The sequence below is a fragment of the Lasioglossum baleicum genome, chromosome 5, assembly GCF_051020765.1.
Source record: "Lasioglossum baleicum chromosome 5, iyLasBale1, whole genome shotgun sequence".
NCBI classification, from domain to species: domain Eukaryota; kingdom Metazoa; phylum Arthropoda; class Insecta; order Hymenoptera; family Halictidae; genus Lasioglossum; species Lasioglossum baleicum.
In genome coordinates this window covers 18497904-18523234 of record NC_134933.1, presented here as the reverse complement: position 1 = coordinate 18523234, position 25331 = coordinate 18497904, and the positions used below count along the sequence as shown (strand labels likewise).

Sequence of the window (25331 nt, the reverse complement as noted above, 5' to 3'; positions counted from 1 at the left end):
CCGAAAGGAAAATGTATGTATCCGGTTGCTAATCGATGTAATGAACTCTTAACCTGTAGTCAAAATTTAATTAACGCTGATTCGTATGCGCGTCGGTGCTGTTTGAATTCTTGTTTCACACCTTTTTAAAATTGGTAAGAAATTAATATATTTCTAGAACGACATGATTACTCCAAGGATGCAACTAAGTACGAATGGCTCGATAAAATTTAATTATTGTTATAGAATCTCTGAATTATATCCTGTAGAATTCAATTAAGAGCCATAGATTTAAGGCATTCCAAAATTAGATGGGTAGTAACGATTGTAAAAATATTTACGTTAGGTTTGAATGGATCAGTACGATTCAAATTATTGTTGTATAGTCTCTGAGTCATTCTGTACATGGTGTATAAAAAGTAATGGACTTCTGTCGTAAGAGTGAATTTAAACCTCTGGATCGGTGGACATTTGTAAAAGAAACTTGCCGCAGAATTGTAAAAACCCCGGGCTTTTCCGTCTGAATTACACCTACCCTGATCTAAATGATAATGTTGCAGGACGTTTTAATCATCCTGTACAGTTCAGACAGCAACCGAAATGCAAGCAACAGATCGAAGTCATTTAAAAGCCAGATTACCGCGACTGCTGCAAGTTTCCTTATCAGTCATCAGTGCCTCAGAATCGACCTGTTTCGTCACGAGTAGATTCAATCACGAGATTCGTCTACCGAGCAATCTCCCCTCGATAGTTTCCCGTCGCCGGGACTCGAATTTCTGCACGGAAACTCTTTAAATCGTCGAACCCCGCTTTACGGCGCGGCGCTCCGGAATGTATGCATGGAAATCGTAAACGACTGCGGATCGTCGATTCCGCTCGCAGCTACGTAATTTACTTTCGAATAAAACCAGAGGAGAGTAAAAACTACGAAAGAGGGAGAGAGTGAGAGAGAGGAGAAAAGGGAACTCTCTCGTCGCTAGTCGAAGAGTTCGTATGATTTTTTAATCGATACGAATGAATTTCAGCGAAGCAAATATTTACGGGGGAAAGCTCGTCCGCGAAATTGGGTGCTGTTTCGCCGAGTTTTCCCGGTTTTTCTCGTTCGAACTTCCGCGGTGCACGGACTCAGAAATGTTTCGGTTGATCGAGAATCCTCGCAGAATCTCGGGAATTCCAGGAAAAGGATGCACAATGCTCTCTACGATACGCAGCTCGCGAAAAACTTCCGCGTTTCGCGCAATTCCGGTCGATAGTTCGCAATGTGCACATCGACGTGAAGTTTCAGAATTATTAATCTGCCATAAAGGGAGACAGACATTTTTTTTATCAAAGCTGAAAAGTTTTATCCTTGTTCACTGTTACGTTCACGTTATCTGCCACGTAAGAATGAATTTCCGAGCTGACATTAGCTAGATGAGAACGAGCTGCATTATTGAAATTATGAAGATAGGCTCGTTAAACATTGTTGAATAAATTTCGTCGTTCGGTCACGGATTATTATAAAAATTGTAAAATATCTGAGTGCAGGGGATGACAAACAAATACTAGGATTACTTGCATTAGCTGAGAATTTGATATTCAAGCGATTTTTACCTTCTCTTATCATTACTATGTATCGATATTTGCAAATTACAAATGCACGTTTAGAAGCACTGTAGTTACCATAAAAAAATGAATTTGTCGTACTGTTGAATGTAGCATAATTATGTTTATTAAATAAACTGTATACTTTGATTTTATTTTACAAAGTTGCTGACAATAATTGCTAACAATGTAATTCGTCCCATTGTCTAGTTTTTGGGGGAACAGTAAAACTGCTCGAGGATAGCATAACGGTGCCGATCGAAATTGCAAATCTGCTAATGCTATTATTGAATGCGTTCTCGCTCGCATTCAAAAGACATCCGTGCGCACTAACACCTGTTTGAATAATCCTGTAATTAGATTGCACTGTTGCTCGTTCATCTATCTCTTTCGACCCTTCGCAATCCACTGGCGGCTGCAACACACCGCTCGTTACCGCGAAATACAAGATTTACTAATGGCCAACGAAAGCTCGGTTAACGAACGCAAATTTCATTGTGCCAGGTATCTACGCATTTGTCAAGGGGACAATGTTGTCGGGTTTCGGAACTGGCTGACAAAAAATTTCGAATCGGATTCCTCGGTCGCGCCAATTGAACAAAATTCGATTATCTCAGCGGGGAAACTATTTATTGTTTAATTCGTTTGTGTAAATTTCAGGTATGAGCTGATTCGAAGTAACAATAATTTAAATGACACTGATCTATTCGAACGCGAACAAAAGGCGCATAGAAATCTTGCGCTTGTATCAACAGAAAAAATACACTAATAAATGTCGCATGTTTCCGAAGTTTGTCCAAAGTTAAAGTAACATTTTCTCGCTTATCTAAAAAATCGAAACTGTACAGGATACATTCGAGGCTCCACAATCATACTAAGAAGAAAACGCCGTCTCTCCTTTGTTTTCCAGATCGCTTCGATAGCGCCGCTTATCTCTGAGCACTATGGGGCGCGAACTTTTCCGAAACAGCCCTCACACCCCCACGGTAGATGAGAATGCAAATCGGGGGTGATACGGGGGCAGACAAACACATCTCCCGGGAAAAATGAAATCGTTATCGATGCTCCCGACGCTGGAACACCGTCCACTCCGTGGAAAAACGGGCACACCGTGGAAAAATACCGGAAATTGGGGACGCCGATGAATTTGTCACCGACAAATTAAAAACTTTCCGAGTAATCGGATGACCCGTCGGAGGTATTCAGAGTTCAAAGGCTCCTCGGAAAAATGTTATTTCTCGAAGTTCTGATGCGTGTAATCCCGGAAAATGCACTCTCAAATCTTTTCGCGATGAAGTTTCAAATGAACCGTAGAAGGAATTCGGAATCCTTTGAGACGCCGATGTGGAATGCAATCTGTGCTGCTATGTGCGACCCGAGATCGCTGTTTTACATGCTACTTTGTTTGCAAATGACTCGCGAAAGCCCTGTTCGTTGTTTTCGAGCGACCTTTGATGCCGCTAGGCAACATGAACATATAAAAAATATATAACAAAAACTTTTTAAAAACCACGCCTATATTAAAATGCACTAAAAAAAAGAAAATAATTTTTCTAGACATTAGTGACTATAAATAACAGCGTGGAGCGCTAAACTATATTGACGTCATCTTCGTGGGCGCTCCACGCTTTTATTTATAGTCACTAATGTCTAAAAAAATTATTTTCTCCTTTTTAGTGCATTTTAATATATGCGTGGCTTTTAAAAAGTTTTTTTATTTTCTACTTTTTAGTCTTTTCTAAATGGAACGCAAGATGTAGTAATACTGGTATGAAATAGTAAGATAAATATATATATATATATAGAAACGCAAGATATGGAAATACGCGAGGTAGAATGAGGGGATGACTCCGAGAGACGACGCGACGTCTCCTGATGGAGTCCGAAATTGTCCGAAATGGAACTGAATGAACGGAACACCACACTGACTGAGCTCCTTCGGTTCGAAATGGGTCAGTGGAGTCGAGACGAGTCGGAGTAGGAACGCGTAGCGGAGTAGGGAGCGCTGGCGCGCGGAGTGGGGATCGCTGAACGCGATCACGTACTACCGAGTATCGCGCGACGAGGTGTGACGGTTAATATTAAAAAATTTTTTCTCCTGAACGCACAGTTTTTAAAAAAATTTGTTTTTTAGTATTGCATTGTCATCCAGTTCTGAGCTATGTTTAAAGTTTCAAGTTTTTCGCTCATCGGGAAATGGTTTAAAATTCGATTACAAGATTTGACGCATACAACAACAACAACAACAACTCGGCAAGCTAATATAAGCGTGGTAAAAAACTTTATAAAAAACAGAAACATTTTATAACCTGATTGTATGCAGTGGAAGAGTTAGATCAAAATGTATCTATTCTTTCAGCAAATTTAATATAATAAAGAATAAATTTAAAAAAAATCCCCGACAACCGCGATTCAGTCTTTTTTCCCGTACAAAGTGAAATAAAAATCTCGATCCAGGGACGGCACGAATTTCCATAGAAAAAAAGAATGCCCCGGCTAAAAGCTCGACGAGTGTTGCCAGGTTTTTCTCTCCATCGTGTTCCCAGAATGCAGCGGTTTCGAGGCACGGGTGCAGTCGTCCGCGTCGATCCGCAACGCGCGGTGCAGCGATGCGCTCGCGACAACGCACCGATGCAACGCGCAGTTGCACCAGCGACCACGCGGGTCCGGCTCGTCGCATAATTTCCGTCGCGTTCACGGTTTTTTCGCCCGCAACGAGGGAAAATATCGGGATCCCAGGGCGCGACGAGGCTTGCGGGTTGCAGCGGTGCAACGGGGTGCAACGGGGGTCCGGGAAAAACGACGAGGCGAATAGGGAGCACTCGGCTCTCTCCACGGCTCGTTTCTTTTTATTTTCTTCGTGGTACGAGCCTGTTATCGACTTCGACGAGAAGACCGGCCCGAAAAAAAACCGAAACGAGAACGCAAGTTTCGTCGGATTACGATGGGGGCAAATCAGATTCGAACTTTTATTTATTTCGAAGTGAGGGGAGGTTTTATATATATATATATATATATATGTACCGGTGTGATCGTACTACTTGAATACCAAATGGGGTCTTGCAGGAGTGCGCTGATCACTTAATTTTAAGAAACTCCTGATTGGTTATTCTTTTGTTTTTGTGAATAAAAGGACAGCAAGCGTCAATACACTAAAGTCAAAACTTATTTCTTTGGATGTATATTGTTAGAGAATGGTTAAAAGTTTACACAGGCACGTAATGTAAAATAACTTGCCTAAACCTAAACCTACTGTTGAAAATGAACTACAGTGGACCTGATATAGAAGATCTGAAAATAATTTATAATTTTCTCAAACAATGTTCCGTAAGAATTTAGGAACAATGTAACACCTAATGTAAGCCAAAACTTTAATGTAAGCCAAATGTAATAATATTGTACTTGATATTATATATAAACCACTTGGTTTAAAGCAATAACAAATAAATAAATAAACGTTGTACAATATTTCCCTTCGATGTGCACGACGTCATAAGAAAGACATGACGTGTCCGAGGGTGAATTCAATTGTTAATTTTTTGTTTTGGAAGAAGGTGATCCAGTCACCGTGTGAAAATGCAGCACCAATTTTCCGCATACATTCTCGCGACCATAATTAACAAGTTCCTATTTATCGAGTGTATGCGACGAGCAAACTCTGGCAGCGCATACACATTAATCGGTGCCGAGATTCGCTATCGTTCGAACGGTTACGAAAAGGGGGATGGCACTCTCGGCAAACATAGTCGAGGGGGATGATTGTTTGCACACAGGGTAATAACGTCGCCGGTTTTTTTCCCTGTGTCAGCGCCACCTGACCTCCTCTCCCGGATGGCTCGCGTGTCCAGACTATAGTCCAGGTCGGTTCCTTCAAACTTTAACGAGCAGGATCAACAGGTGCCTCGGGGATATCCCTAGTTGCGTTCTAGCGCGATACTTTTCAAATCTATGCCGAAGTGATGGACGAACGGCTGACGCTAGGATCTACTGCAGTGTCTCCCAATGTTTCGACACCTGTGTACCCCTTCTATAACTGTCGCGACACTGAGTATCCCCCGTTAATAGTATCTCGTCGGTGTCTATGGTACATGGCTAAACACTTCTTAATGGAACCATTAATAGTAACAGCAATTTTCATTATAAACTAACAAGACACCCTCAATAACGTCATCTAATAGTTTCATTTAATTGTAAGATTCCAATGTAAAAGAAAATTTCTACTGTATCAACAAATCTTCGATCGCCAATCTCTTTCTGTTAAACTATTTTAAAACTTCAAGAGCAAAGCGACTGCTGTGCAATCACGAAACAAATCGCAAGGAGATCCAATAACAAGTAGGAGTCTCATAATCATTTGGGACCGGGGCGAATAATGATCGAACGAAAGTTGCTATAAATTCGCGTCATCCGGAGGTGTTATACCTATTTGTCCGTCCAAAACAATTTAACGGGGCGCGAGTAAAATGATTACGGCAACGCGAAAATCCACGCGACACAGAGACACGGCGGGCGCGCGCCTAAATGGGAATAATTAACGGCGAAAACGTGGAAACGCCGCCCTATTATAATTCCATCGACGAAACGCATTTGTCTGGACAGCGGAATCGCGAGCCGCGCAATAATGGGTCGTCATTATCCTTTAATGAACCTTATACATAGATCCGACAGATCTGCGTTCAGCCGAGTCGTCGGCAAAGTTACTTTCATCAACGAAACATTGTCACTTGTTCGTCAATTAAATTCGTCTGCAGTTGCCATCGGACCACTACCTGCCTCGTACAACGCTAATATACAAGATTACAATATACAGATCGTATCAAAATGTTCGGATGACAACAATCTACTCCAGAGCATTTCTTTCGAAACACTCTGTGAGATGTACCTTGGATTCAACACCCCCGTTGATCTATTTCAGAGAAATTAAGGGTTGACGAATTTTGTAACACATTCTCTTCAAAACAATCTGTTGTAGAACATTTTTTTCCTGATCTTCTATAAGATGAATCTTGGAATCAACACCCCCATTGCATTATTTAGGGGTAGTCTTATCTGTATCAGTTTTTTGTAAGAGTTTTTTTTAAGAGTTGACGAATTAAAACAATTCTCTGTTCAAAACAATCTGTTTTAGAGTATGTTTTCCTAATCCTCGAATTAGATGGATGTTTATAGCGACACCTGATTGAATTATCTTCTCCAAAAGAATGAAGGGTTCGTGAATTGAAAAAATTCTTCGTACATAACAATTTACTTATCAGCGCCTATCAGTAAAATTCTACCGAATCTTACGTCGTGGAGATTGTGGTAGATTTTTGCGAAAACTAAATCGCAAATTCGATGCGCACACCCCAGAACGCCTTAACGAAGTTCTAACGAGGTTCGATATTTTATTTATAAACCCTCGAACCTATCGAGGAGGGGGACAAATATCGGCATGCTGGAATGATCACGGGGAAGCTTGAAATTTGCATGAGGATCCGCTAATAATCCTCTCCTCGGATGTAATATCCAGGATAAAGGAATAATACAGACGTAGAAACTGAATAATGATGGAGGGGGTGGTAATCGAGACATCGTAGACGGGTTTCTGTGCAAATAAGAAAGACGCCTCGCGACAGGGACGGTTTCCATCGTTCCGTTTTACTGGGGGAGACATTATTCCATTGCTTTGCATTATCGGAGGCGCAGTTTTAACTCGGTGAAAGGCTGGGGATTTAGCGCTGCTATGATAAATAAAAAATATTTAAACAGTAGCGCTAAAGATGCGAGATTATACGTGAAAACACTTTAATCTACTTCCTAACTCCCATTTTTAATCAAATCCCATTTTGTTTAATTAATATGGATATTAGTGATCTCTTTCAGTGCATTTGTTAGTTTAGAATATTTGTGTTTAGAATATTCAGATCAATTTATTTGATCAACAAACGGGATACAGTGAGTCACGAAAGTATTCGAAAGATCTGAAATGAAAAGTTTCACGCTTAAAAAATATAAGTCATATTACGAATTATAAAATACCATGTACGTAACATATAAATATCACGATTATACATGTAAAATTTGAAGTGTCTTTGATAACATAAACAATACTTGTAAAACATTTCGCAGTAACGAAATTACTAACCTGTGTAATCCTGATACTTATACATTACTATAGAAATAAAGAATGTTTTGTAATTTGTAATATGACTCATATTTTTTAAGCGTGAAACTTTCCATTTCAGAGCATTCGAATACATTCGTGACTCAGTGTATATTACATAACGAGTGTCCACAATGTATTGGAGAATCGAATACACTCAGCTTGTCAAACGCACGGTTCCCAAATGTAAAAAATTCATAATAAACAGTACAGTCGTGTTTACACGAAACATTCCTTCAAAAATAACTAGCGTTACTCGAAACAACGTATTTTTACGTATCCCATCGCTCAGATGTCGAACTATTATCTTGCTCAACACTTTTAAACCGCTGCCAGTCATCGTACAACGAAGATCTATCATCCGGTGAAAAATCCTGAGACTTTTTCCACCAGATCCATCCACCCACGCGTCGAACATCACCGAGTTATCGAATCGACGGATCGGTACGACAAAAATAGAGAAACCGACTAATGGATCTGGATTATTCCATCGATTATCTAAAAATCATCGACGCGTCCAAGCGGGTGAAAGTAAATTTTGAGAAAATTCGTTTTTTCTTTGCAAAATTCTAAACACACTGCAGAGATAGCAACTGGTCGCGACTTTTTCTAGCTAAATCTCGGAGTCGATTACGACGGGATCTATGACAAGGAGGATCCATGGAGCTGTTTGCGGACGACCACCGGCTGCGTGTCGGAGATCAACGTTGACTGTCAGCTGTCCGTGCGAAAACGAAACGAAAATACCATTGACACAGATTTCACCGGTGGGCAGAAATAGAGAAAGGGCCCGGGACCGAAAACAGAACCGAAGGGTCACCCTTCGAGGGTCGAAGATGTCGAGGGACACGCCTAACTCCCTTGCGAGAGCAGTGTACTTTTAAACCACTGACATCGCGCGAGCAGAAATGTAACGCTGTTGTCGTCGATTTTCTATTATGCCGAGATCTATGCTATGTACATAGATATCGATTAGATTGCGATAATTATACACGTTTTACTATTTACACTCTGTTCAATGTAAATAGTGCCCAGAAAATACTGCAGTTTTGTGTAAACGTTTACTGTTCTTCTAGTCACCTCGACAAGACATTAAAAAACGAAAACTCTGAGACATTCATATTTTGACAATTAAATTAGGTCACTATTGACGTTCAATCTTGGGGAAATCAGGTTCTTAACCATTACAGAATACTTTTAACAATTCCATGGCAACCCCCATGGCTAGCTCCATACAAATCTTTACGTATCAGTGTTATTTTCAGAGGTGTGCGGTCCCGGGACGGGATTCTCGAAAACGTTCGGGTATTCCCAAAAATTTTTACGATATTTCGGAAAACGAAATTATATAGAAGACTCTTGTAGCATAGATAAAAACAATATTAAAAGATTCCGTACAGTATCAGAGATCCCGAAAATTTTTGGGAATCCCGTCCCGGTCACGCACACCTCTAGTTATTTTACATATTGTCAAACCTATTGTGTTAAGATCAACGTTGATTCTCTTATCGGACCGAATAAAAATAAACAACAATTTGAATAGGCTACCAAAAACTTGAAATTTAGACGGAACGTTTGTAATTTTGGATCGAAATGGATCCGAAGGTTGAATATAAAAATGTCGAAAAGTGAAAGACAGCTCCGTATTTCAGTAATTTGCACGCAGTTGTTGCACACATGGTTACGTACACACGTACACAGTATTGATGATAACGACAGCAATGTAGACTAATTATTTCGCGCAGGAAAATAACGCGTACGTGTACGCTAACGATGCTCATGGGTTAGCCGCGCGCGGGTGATGTTTCAATTATAAACTTATGCGAAAACGGAACGCAAAATGAATATAATTGGCGTGACTAAAATTTTATCGCAATCAGCTTACGTGTTACGTGTGTACAGAAGATACATATCATCTTTTCTCAATTCTCTTGCATTCAGACACGATCTACAGTCGATAATTAAGTTGTTCATTTAGACACAGCAATAGCAAACGAATAATTGTCGATTATATAACCATTGTAATAATAATTCATTATGGTGAACGACTGAAAAAGACTAATATGAAATGAAAAAATTATTCATTGAATTAAGAATAAGAGGAAAAGTTTCTGACAGAGACGATGGCGAACAAGAATGAAAAATGAACAAGAGATTAATATTTAGACTGCCTTCTTGTGGAAAGTTTCCCGGGAAAGGTAGTTCTGTCATTTTTCCTCCTCTCGACGGAAGATCATCCAGCGGGAGCTGCATGATTCAAAGGGACGAGTCTCGTGTCTCGTGGAACACGTTGCTCAGTTTTAGCAGCTCGGATACAAGGAACGCTGAATCTTTCATCGCTTTGTCCCGCTCCTACGGCGATCGGCTAAATTCGGAGCTAAGTGGGACGAAAATAGTGTCGAACGGGACAATTAGAGATACAAGATCGATCACGGAGACTTTAATCGATAATGGCCCCTGCGTGGACTCTAAGGAACCCGGATTTGGGGAGACTTTCCCCTAATCTTCTCTCTTTGGCGATTCTTATCTTCTTTCGGATCTTTGAACAACTTTTCGGGTTTCCCGGGAGTTTTTGGTACAGACTGATCCCTTCAGGGGGTAGACACGTTTCCAGGATTGCAAGGGTGGAAATACGAGTCTACCCCCTTCAGGTTCATTCTTATGTGAGACAAATGCTTTTAAACATTCTAATGTCTTCGGAGTGACCGCTTATGTCAATTTACTCTTGATAATTAAATCGAAATATCGACGTAAGGCTCTTGAATACATGCAATTAAAAATTACTATGAATAAATGGTTTGATTCATAGTTAATTATTTTATATACACGCGCGAGACTCCGAGATCAATTCCCCGCTTCTAGACATTGCCACGTGCTAGATTCATTTAGTGCTTCTAACTTGTTCGGGTTTTATACGTTCGCAAATATTGAATTTTTTATATGTATAGACATCAGAAATTACATTTTATAAATTGCTACTCTTACGGAAAATTATTCTTGGAAATATCAGATCGTCGCAATGTTCAAGTCTTTGAGAAATTGTACAGGAAATGAACGTTCTGCCAAGTCTTCATTGAATCAAGAATTTCACTGGTACTCTTCCAAAAATTAAATTATTATAATCGAAGAATTACATCAAAAGGAAACCAAAGAGTCATGTTGTAATGCACTATCATTTAATTAATTCACGAGCCAAATGAGAGTCGTGCGATAATATATTTGCCCTCATTGATAAATTCATTTTTATACTGATATATTTGACGTTCGTAATCTGGTCTCAATAACTGTAGTTTTATTAAATAAATCATTTCGACTCTGTGAAATGAATTTAATATTTCCGTCACATTGTTTAGAAGAGATTAAGTTTTATGTAACACCCATACTCTTGCAATTGATGCATACAGTTCTTATTTTGCACAAAGATCCGCAATCCAGCACGTTAACCCTTGCACGAAATAATTCACGCAAGAGCCAAACGTCGTGAAAAATATTAAATCAACATTATACTCGTTACAATGGCGAAAAGGGGTTAAAGCTCGAGGGTCCTTTTAAATAACGGAAAAGCGGCGGTGGAGCTAAATGCCTTCGAATCGAAAAAGCAAGGTCCGAGACAAAACGGAACGAAGTCGGAAAGAAAGAAGATAGGCACTTGTTACCCGGAGGAAAGCTCAAAGAGAATGGGAGAACGCGGTCGACGGGGTAGGAAGAATTTTGTTGGGGACAGAGGTTCAAGTCGTTGAAGAGAAACAGAAGCATCATCTCTCGTTGCCGAGGACGTTCAGGAGGATCGGTTTAATTCGCGAAATGAGAGAGGACCTCTGGCGGAAGAGGAACTGGAGTTTATGATAAAACGACGCCGAGAGCCAGTGCTATAACCGCGACCGAAAGAAATTGTTGGCGGGCTTTCGGGGACGAGACGGTGCTTCTGTCGCGGATATTTAGAGGAAGCTAAAGGCGAGGCCCTTCGAGGTAAAAAGGTCGACAACGACCTCTGTTAAAAATATCACTGGAGACCGGGTGCTTGTTGCAGCTTCGGGCGGTTTACACGGAGCCAATTACTTTCGTGGAAGCTCCGTAAGCCGTGCTCAAGAATACGTGTTATCCTGGAAACTCGATTCGATCCGTGCGTTCTCGATAAAATCCGACCTCCCGAGGAAAAAAGAATTAATAGATGCGGGCCGCGTCGCGAATAGAAAACGTAATGGATACGGGTAAAATGATATGACACGGATTTCTACTTTTTCCGGTTAGTACTTCTCCCGGTCTCGCCCGCGTTATCATTGGACTGCGGATTTTCAGAATTGTTAACGAAAACGTGTAGGGTGAATGTCGTAAAAAATTTAACCCTCGAAACTTTCACTTTTGGATCCTCCCAAAAGGAAAGGAGGGGCCCTCATTTTCCGAGTTTAATCTGCAAAATTTCTATTCTTTATCGTAGAGGGTTGAAATACCCTTGAATTTTTTCCAACTTCTTAAATGCCGGAACAGTGAAAGTGAAGTGTTCCGGATTTTAGAAATAAGTATTTCTTCATTTTTGTATTAGAGAAGCGTTATTGGCTACAATTTTGAAGAGAAATATATATCCACGATAACGCGCAACAATTTTTACACGCCAAGGCATCGTAATATTTAATAAATCATTCAAAATCTAAGACAACCTCTCTTTTGCTTGTTTGTGTATATGTATACCTTCCAACTTTAACTCAGTTAACAGTGAACTTACTTTCAAACTTTCATCAAAAGACGCTAATTGACGGTGAATCTAATAAGAGACATGATTAAACTTTGCCCTACGAAACAGCATTTAAGTGTAATTTTACGGAAATGTGCACAAAGTGAAGAAAGTTGTGCAGAGGTGATGAAAATGGAATTTCAAAGGGCTGAAAGGGCTGACTGGGTCAGAATCGACCCTGCATTGACCAGGTCGCGGTATTTCTGGTTAGCTGTTGATCGGTGATTCGTTTCCTTTTATCAGTTAGGAAAAAATTGAATTATTTTGAATAAATTTAATTGATTTTATGAGATTATATATATATATATATATATATATATATATATATATATATTCATAACAACAGCAACTTGATCAGAACAGCATTGATATTATATTACTTATATTACTTATATTACTTATATTATATTATTATGCCCTTATATTATTAGATATAAACATAATCTCGTTAAAATCATGACCAGAGCGCACTGTGATGAACCTTCCTCTTTAGAATGAGCCCTCACCCAGCCCAAAATCTGCTCAAATAAGGTCAAACAACTGAAGCACGCAAACCCATGTTTCGACATGGTTTCGACCCAAAATCTAGTAAGATTCTAGTCCCTTTCTAGTTACAATCCGAGGGTATACTACCGCCTTAACCCCTTGTCTTACAATATCGTGTCTGACATGTGATGAAGATTTTAAACAGATTCTGATAAAAATGTTCGTTAATAATTTCCTTTAAACCGAAGTAAAATTCTATTTTGGTTTTGTTAATATACGGCTATTGGAGAGCATATAGGAATACAATTTATATCAATATTCTCCTTTTTTAGGAGAAATCACGGTCTACAAAAAAAGTTCTAACCACTGAAACCGTAAAATAAATGGTAGGACAAGGGGTTAAACAATTCGCATTACCGCAACCTAAGGAATTGCTAAAACCATATTTTAACGCGGAATCGCGGCGCATAATCTCAAAGCTATAAAGTCTGCATAAAATCGTGGAGATAGGAGAGACAATAGGTAGAACGAAGAAGAGTATAACAATGAAACTTACCCCAAAGTGGTCATAGTCACGATGGTGTACCAGAAGGCGGCAGGTATCGATGTGAAGTTCGTCCCGTCAACGTTCTTCTCCGCGTAGAACATGACGGTGGCGAATATGATGATGGCCATGGCCAGAGAGAAGACGAGGAAGCCGAGCTCGGACGCGCACGACTTGAGCGTGTAGCCGAGGATCCGGAGACCCTGCGAGTGCCTGGAGAACTTGAAGATCCGGAACACACGGAAGACGCGCAACGTGACGAATGCCCCGGAGACGTCGTCGTTGTCGGTGAGACCGAGGCCGATGTAGTACGGCAGTATGGCGACCACGTCGATGATGGACATGACGGATCTCGCGAACTTGATGCGTCCCGGGGCCGCGAACAGCCTGAGCAAGTACTCGGCGGTGAATATCATGACGCACGCGGTATCCAAACAGAAGAACACGATCTTGTAACGTTCGCCGCATGAAAGCGTACCGGCGCGTCCCGGGCGATTACCGCACGGCACGGTCTCGACTACGTTCGCCAATACGCTAACGGCGATGAAGAAACCGGTCACGTAGTAGAAAACCAGAGCAGCGGTCGAGATATGAGGATTCTGGAAGGCCCGCCACATCTTCTGCCTGATGTCGAGCAGCTGCTGGAGAGTCTGGTCCCCGTTCTCGCTGAGCTTGTCGTCCATCAGCCTCTCGGCATTCTCGCGCTTACGGTCGCGATAGTCCTCGTAGCAACAGTCGCCGATCACGTCCGGCAGAATTCCGAAGAACGCCAGCTCCTCGTCGTAGCTCGTCAGGCATTCGTGCTTCGGATAGTGGAGCTTACCGGTCCGGTAGTAGTTCAGTATATGACGGAAGATGTCCGGATCACGGTCGAAGAAGTACTCCTTGCTCTCCTCGTCGTAGAAGAACTCGCGCTCGTTCGAGCCAAGAAGAGTGTCCGGATACTTCTCGAGGGTGTTCCGCCATGTCTCGAAACGGCGGCCGCTCACGTTGATCAACAGCTTCTCGTCGTCGGCTTTGCGACGATCCTTCGGGATCGGCGGCGGCGGCAGTGGGTGCGTGGCGATCGGCACCCAACCGATCGCGGCCGCCCGGGCGAACGGCAGCCACGCTGCCACCGAGGCCATGCTCGATGGTGGTATACCTGTCCGACCCTCGGCGAACTATATCACTTGTCCCGCGAATTTTCACACGAAACTCACTTTTTACGACAAAACGCACACCCAGTAGAACGTCCTCCTCGCTCGCAACTCTCCCTCCCCTTTCAACTAGCACCGCCTAAGGATTCGGAAACTTCCGCACCTTTTCGAGTACCTCTGCACTCTGGATCCTCCGATCATCCCCTTTTCGGGATATAGATCCCGTCAAACTTGCCGAGCCTGGAATCTAGGACTCTCCGAGCCCTTTCAGCTAGCACCGTCTCGTGATCCGTAAACGTTCGCACCTTTTCGAGTACCTCTGGATCCTCCGATCATCCCCTTTCAGAATATCGATCCACCGGAATCAGCGGAACCTAGAACCCAGAGAACGATCTTCCAGGATTCGGTAAGCCGCTTTAGCTAGCACCGGCTCGAGATCCGTTAACGCGTTCGCACCTTTTCGACTAGCTCTGCACCCTGGATCCTCCGATCATCCCCCTCCGGGATCGATCCAGCGGCACTGGTCGAGCCTAGAACCGTCCTCTACGATTCCCTGTATAGTCCTCTCTCTGCGCGAGTGTCTCCAACGATAGTTAGCCGGTCTCGCAGCCTCATCCGGGCCGATCTCTATTAGCTGATCGTGGCACAGCGATCCCAACGCGTCGACGACCACGACCACGACCGCCGCGCCGACAACGGGACCGCGACCCTACGACCACCGTGCACCAAGTCCCTCGTCATCGTACAACACCATTCCTTCGCCGTGATCGCTCTCGATCGTGTACCCGATCCAATCGGTATTACGAACCGGCGTGGGATCGCAAGGAACACCGCGGCAGCCAATCGCCTCCTGGCAGCGTGCCCTCCAACATCATTGATACGGCACTCAACGGTGCTTGCTCGAAAAGAGAGAACTATCGTGGCCCCAGCGATTCCCGACGTACAGCCGAAGATCTTCCACCTGTTCCTTCTCTCTAAGCCGCGCGAGCCTGTTCCTCTTTGTCCTCGAGAACCATCGAGAGACCGAGGCTACATCCTACAGCACCTGAAGCGGATCTCCTCGATCCTAGACTCCTCCGAGCGGATCGCGCGCATCCCGATATGCTGGCTCAGCTGGTCCGGGAGGAGGATCGGCTGTTCGTCATCCTGGGAAGCTTTGATAGAGAAAAACTGTTGTTGTTCGTCGCGTGCGATTTTCACGGTGGCGATCCGCTTTCGCCGGGTAGAAACGAACGTTGGCTGACTTCACCTGCGATGTTCTCGATTTATTGCTAGATTGGCTGTCGTTAGCGGATGACAGGTACAATCTTCTCGGTTGGTGATCCTATATCACTGCAGGACGGTGTCAGCTTTCGTTAGCCGCGTCCGGCGAGAATTCCGGTGGCTGGGTGTTCTCGCGTCGCCTTCGCGCGGCCGGTGAATCAGCGTGTCCCGCGTCGAACGGTTTCACGGCACGCGCGACGAGCTGTTTTTACCCGGTCGCGGGCGGATCGCACGGAGATCGCACACGCAGAACGCCGCACGGTGGTCTGGAGAGCCACGCGCGCTCACCTCCGCGTCCGTGGTACGTCAGAACGACGACGACGACGCGCGAGTGAAAAGCAGCCCGACCGGTCGGTCGGTCGCGCAGATGTTTTCCTCTCGGCACGGGCCGAAGCGATAGACGGCACGTCGCATGCGTCACAGCTTCCTCGTGACGCCGCTCGCGGAACAATTGCTCTCTCTCCCTCTCTCTATTTCTCTCCTCTCCCACTCTTTCTCTGTCTCACTCCCACCCCCTCGACCCGCTCTCTGTTCACTCTCTTTTCTGTACGAGGACGAGGGAAACGGGTCGTCGTCTGCCCGGTACAATCCGTAGCTACTCGGCCGACGAGCCAGACGATCCTCTTCGGTGCCGCGACGCTTCGATGCGTCGTCCGCCGCCTCCCTTTCCTCGCGAGCACATCTCTCTCTCCTCTCCTCTCCTCTCTTCCTCGCCCTCCCACACTCTGTCTTTATCTTTCTCTCTTTCTCACACACACACGATATATCGACGAACACTAACCCGCGAGAAGTCTTCGCGGATCCTCTACCACCGGGTAGAACGAACTGCCACGAAGGTGCAAACACGGTCGATCGAAGTCCCAAGAGGGCGGAGGGTGGCTGCTCCGGAGGGATGAAAAAGCCGGCTTTCTCAAGGAGGAAACGGAGAATCGTCGTCGTCGTCGTCTATCTACTACACACCACTTTCGCCCGGCCTCGAGCCGGGCACACGGCCCTTCTACACTCTCGAGAGATCACGATCCTCTCCGCGGCCGTCGTCGTCGTCGTCGTCGTTGTCTATCCTGTGATCGCGATCCTTCTGATCGTCCGCTTCGATCTGGACCACCGACGTCTCGACGCGAGACGACAGATCTCGAGCATGTCCTCTTCAACGGAGCAACGTGTTCGGCGTCGAGCAGCGTCCCGGTGGTTGTCGGCGGCGTCGCGAGGCGAGCCCCTCGTGGATCATCGTCCGCGCGAACGCGGAAGCTGCTGAGGGCTTCGGATACGAGATAGAGAGAGGAAGTGGAGGAGGAAGAGGAGGAGGGAAAGAAAGAGAGAGAGAGAGCGCGCACGCACAAAAGAGTAAGCGAGAACACACAGCGATGTCGCTCGGGGATGGACGTACCCCGTGTGTTTGCCTCTCTGTCTCGGTGTTTGTGTGAGTGTGTTTGTCGTGTACGTTGTGTGTGGTTGTGGGCGTGTGGCCGGGCGAGTGTGGTGTTCGTGTCTATGTGTGTATGTGTGTGTGTGTGAGTGCGAGAGTGTGTCTCACTCTCTCGTGTGTGTGTGTGCGCGCGCGGTGTGCGTCGTCTCTGTCGGCTCGCGAGTAAAGCAGGCAAGCTAGGCGCGGGCGGAACACGTTTCGAGCTCGGTCTGGTAACCGCTCGGTTGGCAACTCGCGACTGAGCTGGCGCGGTATCGGTCGCAAGCTAGCTAGCTCCGTTCCGCTCCGCTCCGCTCTGCTCGCGCTGGCTGGCTGGCAGGCTGGCCAGCTCGACTCGGCTCAACTCGACTCGGCAAAGCGCGGTCGCAAGCTGGCCGGCATACACCTCTCTCTCTCCTCTTTCCACTCTCCTTTTTCTTTCTCTTTCGCTCTTTCAACGGAAGGGAAAAGCGTGGTGCTCCCGAGGCTCGAGCCGCCGCCGGAGCAGCCGCGACGCAGCGCCGACCGAACGGTCACCTAGCCAAGGTCCAAATTGATTTTTACGCCGCGCCGTCGGTGGCGACGCACGACGGCGTCCCGACGCGGCGGTGAACCGCTTCCCCGTTGCCCGGGCAACCCTCAACTATGACGTCATACGGTTCCCTCCTCGCCGACGAACACCCCCAGACTTCAACCCCTCCGAGAGAGAGGCGAGACTTCATCCCCTCTCCTCCCGGCACGGCCGAGCCGAAACCATCTTCTCCTCCCGGCATTTTCTTCAGATTTTCTGCCTCCCGATCCTCCTACTTATCTGTCCTCGTTCGTCCTCTTCGGATTCGGTTCATTCGGCAGCTTCTTTCTGATGTTAAGTCCACATGCGTTCAAGTTAAGATGATCCACGAGCATCCCTCCTGCCAACCCAGCAAGAATCACCGATTGACATCTTCGGCAGTTCCTTACTCTAGTGCCTCGCGATCTTCGTTACCTTGTCAGAATTCTCTTTATCTTCGATGGCACTCCTTTGGTCCGATGCTTCAATCCCTTCAGCAGTCCAAGGAGAGTCGACTCTAACTCTTCGGTTTCCAGAATCTTTGGTGGATTAGATGGTGGCCTTACTCTACTGCCTCGTGGTCCTCGCAAGCCTTGTCAAAATTGTCCTCCTTATCTTCCTTGTCTTCCGTGGCACTTCTTTGCCACCCCTTCAAGAAGCTACACCCTATCCTCCGTACTTGTTCTTTTCAACCTCTACTTGTTCCTTCGCTCTCTTCTTCTTCTTTGTAAGTTTATTTGGCATGGTCCCTTACCCTGGTACTTCAGCTCCCTTTCTCCCACTCTATCCTCAGAAGTATCGTGTACTTCGCATTTTCTCTGAAGTCTCTCCGTCCGGTTATTTCTCCTCACCTGTCCAAGCTTGCTCTTTTTATCTTCATCTTCTTCCACTGTTCCGCATCAGCACTTCAACACTCTTGCGCAGCCGGCGAAACGATTTTCTGGCTTCTCTGTTCAGTTTTTAGAATCTTGATAGTCTCTCCTTGTTCTCTTTTTACTCTACTCCTTGATGATCTTGGGAATCCTTTAGACAGTTAGAACTGTCCTCTTCATGTTCCTGATCTGCAATAGCACTTCTTCGTCACCCCTTCTTGTGCTCCGGTGTGTCAAAAACATCACTCAACTAGCCATTTTCCAATGACTAATCTAACCTGCTGGAAAGATATTCGATTAAGTATGACGAGAAGATGAAACTGTCTAAAAGAAGTTCGATCAGCCACAACTTCACACACACAAGCTATCCAGGAAAAAAGTTCAATTACTCACAACGAGAAGATCAAGCTGTCTCCAATTATTTACAAGAGGATCAAGGTGTCCAGAAGAAGCACATTCATAAAACATCGACAAAAGAAATGCCTAATGGAACCTAAACGCCGCCAATTGTATACACCCGAGACAGTCTGATGAAATACGAACCCCGAAGAAGGCGGGACATTCTTGAGACACCTGTTTGAGAAATGCACCTCTCTACCACGTTAGCCTCTACAAGAAACCCATAAATTCGCATAAACCAAGTCTATTCATCGATCCCCCTGCTTCTTCAGAGTGAATTATGGCACCGAAACGCCGCCGGGGGAACGTTTAAAGAGCTTTCGATCCCCTGGTAACGAGGCTGCCCGAGCAAATAGAAACAGCTCGCCGAAATGCGCCTGGTTTGATCTCCTTTTCTCGAGTGCCGTTTCAAGCTTCATTTCGAAAAGTATCATTCCGTTTAACAATACGGTACTCTGGTTGATTGCGTTACACGCGCAGCCCCCCGTTCGTTTAGAGCCTGCCTCATTTCCTTCCGTCTCACGCAGAGCGTAGCGTCTCGAATCATCGTGCTTGAACCAATTACACGTTGCCTTTGGTCCCTTTGTTTCTGCCAACTACAGAGCCTCCGCTCTGCGTTTACGCTTGTCCCGGTTCCTGCCGTTTTTATCCGAGAACGAGACCTCCGGCTTGGACTTCGTCTGCAATTTTTCTCTACGCTCCAACTTTTTACCGTTGTTACCTCCACTTAGCTTTTTTACCTTATCTTCTTTGCCACCCATTTGTTTCAATGGTTTTATCATCTTTAATATATAACTTTTGCTTTTTGCTCTCCTACTCTACTCCTTCATGATCTTCCTAAACATTCAGGGAATACCTCCAACCTTTTCTCTAAACTCGTTTTTCCCAATCTTTGCGAGCCTATCCTCTTTATCTACATTTGTTTTACTTGTCCCTCTTTGCTACTCCTTTGTCTTGATGGTTCAATCCCTTCATCAATCTAGCAAAACCAAATCCCATCTATCCCGCATACTTTTGCTAACCTCCTTCAATTTTTCGCACCTTCTCCTCGCACGTTTTTATCGTACATTTTTTATCACGTTATCGCTGCTCTCAAACCAAATGCATCGTCGATCGAATTTCATAGCCATCCTCTTCAAGTTTTTCTCTTAGACTAGACTTCGCTCTGAAATCTAATCCACTAGTTCCTCCACACTTTACCAGTTTCACGTGGAATACAAGATCGCGGACATCACGCGTGTGTGATGGTGGTAGCAAACGTGTTAAAAAGTACCAAATAATCTCCAATGAGTAATTCGTTAAAACTCGATGAATAACGTCGGTCGACAATGGCCTATTAACCCTTTGCACTCGAGGACTATTTTGCTCGGGCGAACAAGTAACTCGAGACGATTTTGGCAATATTAGGCAAGCGTTTTACAGGTACATACTTTAAAATGATTTTATACTCAACCAAACGTATACAAATAATAAAATTTCAATAGTTTATTTATTTCTACGTTTTACAAAACAAAATCTGTTAAATATCACTCTCTGTAATTGGTTTTTGTTTGATATTTTACAAAACAAAGGTGTATCCTCGGTTTGTCAGGGCACTTATCACAATAATTTGAGGTTTCACGTCTACCGCCAGGCATACTTCGGTCAGAGCGGACCTTGCAATCCCTCTTTACTCCTTTCAGAACAACATGGAGCTTTCCATGGAAATGATGTATAGCATGTCGACAAAAAAAGAATTTTTTTGCGCGTGATATTGGATAAATAACAATTTTCTTGAAATTGTGCAAGTTTAACGATTTTTTTCAAGGTTAAGAAACGTTGGTACCATAAACTCTCTATTTTTCCGACATTCTGAAATGTTTCAGCTTCAATTTAAAAAAAAAATCATCGCTTTATCTCATTTCTATCGAAAGTTTTTTGATTTTAACACAGAATCCATCGGTTTGTCCCCCTCGAGTGGACGCCGCTCGAGTGCAAAGGGTTAAGATCCCAGATTCTACAGAGACATGTCACAGTACTCGAGCAAGTCCGAGTATTCTACATGCTCGAATCGAACAGCTCCAGCTATAGCGAAAACGCTAGCTGCACTGCGAGAACTGCATACTGCACCGGTTCATTTCGAATGCAAAGAAGAGCAGCTCGTGAAAATACGAGCGAAACGAAAAGAGAGAGAGAGAGAGACAGACAGACAGAAAGAGACCAAGGTCTGCATGGATCTCCCGGGCCACTTTGTACGGAGCAAGACAACGAGTGGGGCCGGTGTGCCTAGCCGCCAGGTAAATTTGCGCCGCTAATGAACGTGCGAAAGAGTGCAACCTCAAAATACAAGTGCATACTCTCGAGCGCGCGGGTGCAACGTCCGCGTAAGTGCAGCTAAATTCGCATTTTCTGTGCCTCCTTGTCATCGCCGAGGCCCTTTAAGTCTTGCTTAACCGTCACGCATATTTTCGGAGTCGTTGAATGGCAGCCATCGATCGAACTGGTGCGATTCCGTTATCATTTATCGTTCATCGGACACCGGAAACTAAAAATTTCGCTTTCCCGTATCAAATGATAACTATACCACGGATGCAAAATAAAAATTGACTACATTGGTCTACAAGGAACTGGAACAAGTAGGAATTTAGCTGAGCATTTCGCAAAAAGTTCATTCGCGTTTTTATCCTAGCGATGATGGCTTGGCTTCCTCTTCAGGGTAACAAAAGAGGATACTGCCACCATCAGCAATCGTGGAGTACATTATGCCGGCCTAGCTGCGCCAACAAAGTGCGGATAGTTAAATAATAAAAAAATCCTAAACGAGGACACTAGATTGAACAGCAGGTCCTCGTATTTCTCTTTGAATCGGTGCTCATATTCGTGAAATTAGGTCTTTGTTAGCCGAAACGAATTATCCGAGACCATCGGAGAGACTTGTCCCAGTTTAGGGTCACCGATTCTCACTATGGCAGTTCTAAAACCAATCGACCAACAAAAATAAGCTTCGAGACTCAGAAATAAAGGACGCAGTCCAGTGGAAGAGGAAAAATAAAGATGGGGTGGATTTCGAAGGGGATCGTGGAGAGCAGCTGCTACCACGGCCGACGCCTTCCTCGGATTTGATTCCACCTTCTTAATTTCTGTTGATCTTCCGAGATCGGGGATCGAATCGGCTCAGCCGATGAAACGAGCGAATCCCGGAGAGCATAGAGAAAGAGAGAGGGAGAGAGTTTGCCATTGCTTTCCCGCTGCGAAGCTTTTAATCGGATTTCAACTTTTCCCTCGGAAAGAACAACGATCCTCCTTTTAGAGGGAACAAATCACGACCGTGTCCCGCGTCCCCTCGTCTTTTCCGAACCTTTCCGCCCCGGACCACGGAATACACTCTCCCTTGACATGATCGGACACTACTACACATTTTACTCTGTCCTTTAACCCTTTCGCTGCGACAGAATCGACCGCAATCCTGTAGTTTACGCCGGGCCAAACGAATACTTGCTACCTTGAGGTGTTATGCAAATTATTTCGGATTAACAGGTAGGTTGTTGCGTACGCGGCTGACACGCGCGCGAGTTTTGACCTTTTCCTTCGGAGGTAAGTGGAGGAACATGAAACTGGCGGTACTTCTTGGATTTTGTTGTAATTTGAAGTTCGAGATAAATAAATTCGAGAAAGAAAAATAGTGTTATATTATAGACTAAACATTGAACCGACTGAAACTCTGTAAAGTGAGTTACTGTCGCGTTTAGGCTACCTCGTGTTCCGGCAATTTCGGTCGAGAGGGCGCCTTTCGCGCGAACCCCGTTCGCGATTCCAGCGAAATTCAACGTCGAGGAAAAAGGAACGAGGGGGCCCGGCCATTAAGCGATCGAGGCAGCGCATTAATTGAAAAGTAGCGCCGAATATTAAAGGAACTCTAAAGGTTCGCCCGGCAACGGCGCGGTGCGGTGGAACGTTTCAGCGGAAAAGGAGCTGCCTCTCTTTCCATGTCGCGTTTCCTTTCAAAGTAGAAAGGGGAATGGCGTGGCGAGAGAAAAAGAAGCGGAAAAACCGAGAGGAAACATAACGGTGCGCTGAATCGTCGCGTCGACCGCCACTAATTCGAGCTCGTTTCGCGCCCTTATCCTCCCCGCGTGCAAATATCTCGCTCGGGAAAAGGAGGATCTCCGTCGCTTTCTCGCGATTGAAGCTCCTCTTTCGGAAACGACCACTTCTTGCGAAAATAGCTGCGGTCCGGTAAATTATCGAACGACTTTCGACGGTATCTCGAAAAGTACACATCAAGGAGCAGCTGGAATATTTATTTAATCGTTTCCAGACTTTTTCGGATCTTTATGCAAAATAAAAATAGTGTGTATAAATTGCACGAAACAGGAGCCAAATAGCCCATTCATTCAACTGTAAAGATCGCAACGTTACAGACGCAATTATATGAAAATTTTTCTTGAAAATGGTCTAAATATTGACCGAAACTTTGAAAATTTTGTAGTAATTTGCGAAATTGCTTAGTTAGTAGCATCAGATCGAACCAGTGCGCTGAAAACATTAATATACTGTAAAGATCGTTCAGTTTGAATAAATTTAGACAATTTAAAGTAGTGGAAAGATTAGAAGAATCTAGAAATGTATCAGTTTCAACTGACTAAAATCATTAAACAAAGACACATTAATTCAATATCAAATATAAAAGGATCAATAGGTTTCCAATAGCAAAAATTGCAACAAGAAAAAGTCTCTCAGACCGAATGATAGATAAAACTACACTCGTCAAGACAGAACAGCAACAAGAATTTTATTAAGACCTGAGGCGCCACGGTCTCCTTTCTTTCTTAACAAGTTCGCCTCCTTTGAAACTTTAATCTTGTACTCTGCGGCCAGCTAATCACGCGCAGTTAGTTCTTCTCGCGTTGTAATTAACGCTAAGAAGAGTAAGAATTAAGTACGGTTAAAATAACCCCTTTAGAATTTTTCCCCTCCCACTTACCGATGTTTCGATGCTGTCTCTGCGAGGGAAGTCTTCCCTAAACACCCGTCAGGAAGTGGACAACGAGCAATTACGAAGAGGGATGAACGTTCCAGCGAAGAAATGAAAACGATATCTCATCGGGAAATGAAATAAGGACGGTGTCGACTCACCATGAAGGATCGCGAGCATTTGGGAACGTCGAGGGAGGTGAGACCAGCTTATTGCGGCGATTATTTCTCGCGGAAATGCGCCATTCTTCGTTCCGTGATTGGCGAAAACTACACGGGCGTGTAAAAATATCTATAAATACAAAACGAATTTACCGATGCATCAATGTGTGCCGATGTATTCGTTTAACGAACCGCTAGGCTGTTAACGCTGGATCTACCCAGCACTAAAAGTCACGCGTTAATTTGTAAATGTGGTTCGCGTACGTAAGTAAATCAGATTTTCTTCTCTTCTCCCGAGCTACAGAAATATTCATTGGCATGATACCCAGTCTTCCGTGGGTGAACCGAATGCGAAACAGAAGCGAAAAGCTATTTAACCCATCTCGATTCGATCGGGTTGGCACTAACGATGCTTAGGACTAGACGGGGCTATAACAAAAGCAGAAAGGTAAGATTAGAATTGATAATATTTCGAATATTGTATTCTTTCGTGTTCTCGACTGCTTCCGGAAGGATGAACGAGCGCGAGCATCCAAATTCTGTGATGTAAATTTAGTTTTCCTAAATTTGTGGAACCTTGGTGCTCTTGAAATACACGGAATTTGCGGAGGATGTCATTCGAATCTTGACGATGACAGACAAGGAAAGAGACGCGAGGAAACTGCAGGAAAAACTGAACACCGTAGCAGCTCGAATGTTGTTGTTTGTTATCTTTTACGAAGGCGCGCTGATGGGTTCTTAAACACGAGGACAATATAATATTAGAATTATTAGATCGTACCATGAGTAATGTCGTTTTTTTTATCTATTTCTCAACGAGAAAGTTAATGTACTTACGTGTACGTTTTAATCGTCGAAGTATTGCCCATCATTTTCTGACCTTTTCCCATCTTTCAACTTTTTTATGCCATTCGCGAAAAATTCATTAACTTTCTCGTTGGAAAATAGATAAGAAAAACGACATCGCTTATGGGGGCTGACCTGATACAACAGTAATTAGAAAACGATAAAAAAAAGTAACGCACGAATGAAAGTAATCAACAGGCAAGAGGCTGCTCCCACGATTTTTATCCTCTACGGGTATTTCAAAGGTCAAAGTGCGGCGATTCATCGATTTTTAT

At 44.3% G+C, this 25331-nt stretch overlaps 1 protein-coding gene across 4 annotated transcripts in view; it reads right to left on the bottom strand.

Moving 5' to 3' along the window:
* The window catches only part of Shal (potassium voltage-gated channel protein Shal), a 181468-nt gene extending 163826 nt beyond the window's left edge, over nucleotides 1–17642 (bottom strand). The window contains exon 1 of one of the 4 annotated variants that reach the window (XM_076423706.1): nucleotides 13480–17642. In XM_076423706.1, the coding sequence (XP_076279821.1) occupies nucleotides 13480–14594 (1115 nt within the window). In that variant the 5' untranslated portion in view covers nucleotides 14595–17642. The remainder of the gene's footprint in view (nucleotides 1–13479) is intronic. The other 3 variants (XM_076423707.1, XM_076423709.1, XM_076423708.1) reach the window with 3 other exon arrangements.
* Between the last annotated feature and the right edge of the window lie 7689 nt (nucleotides 17643–25331).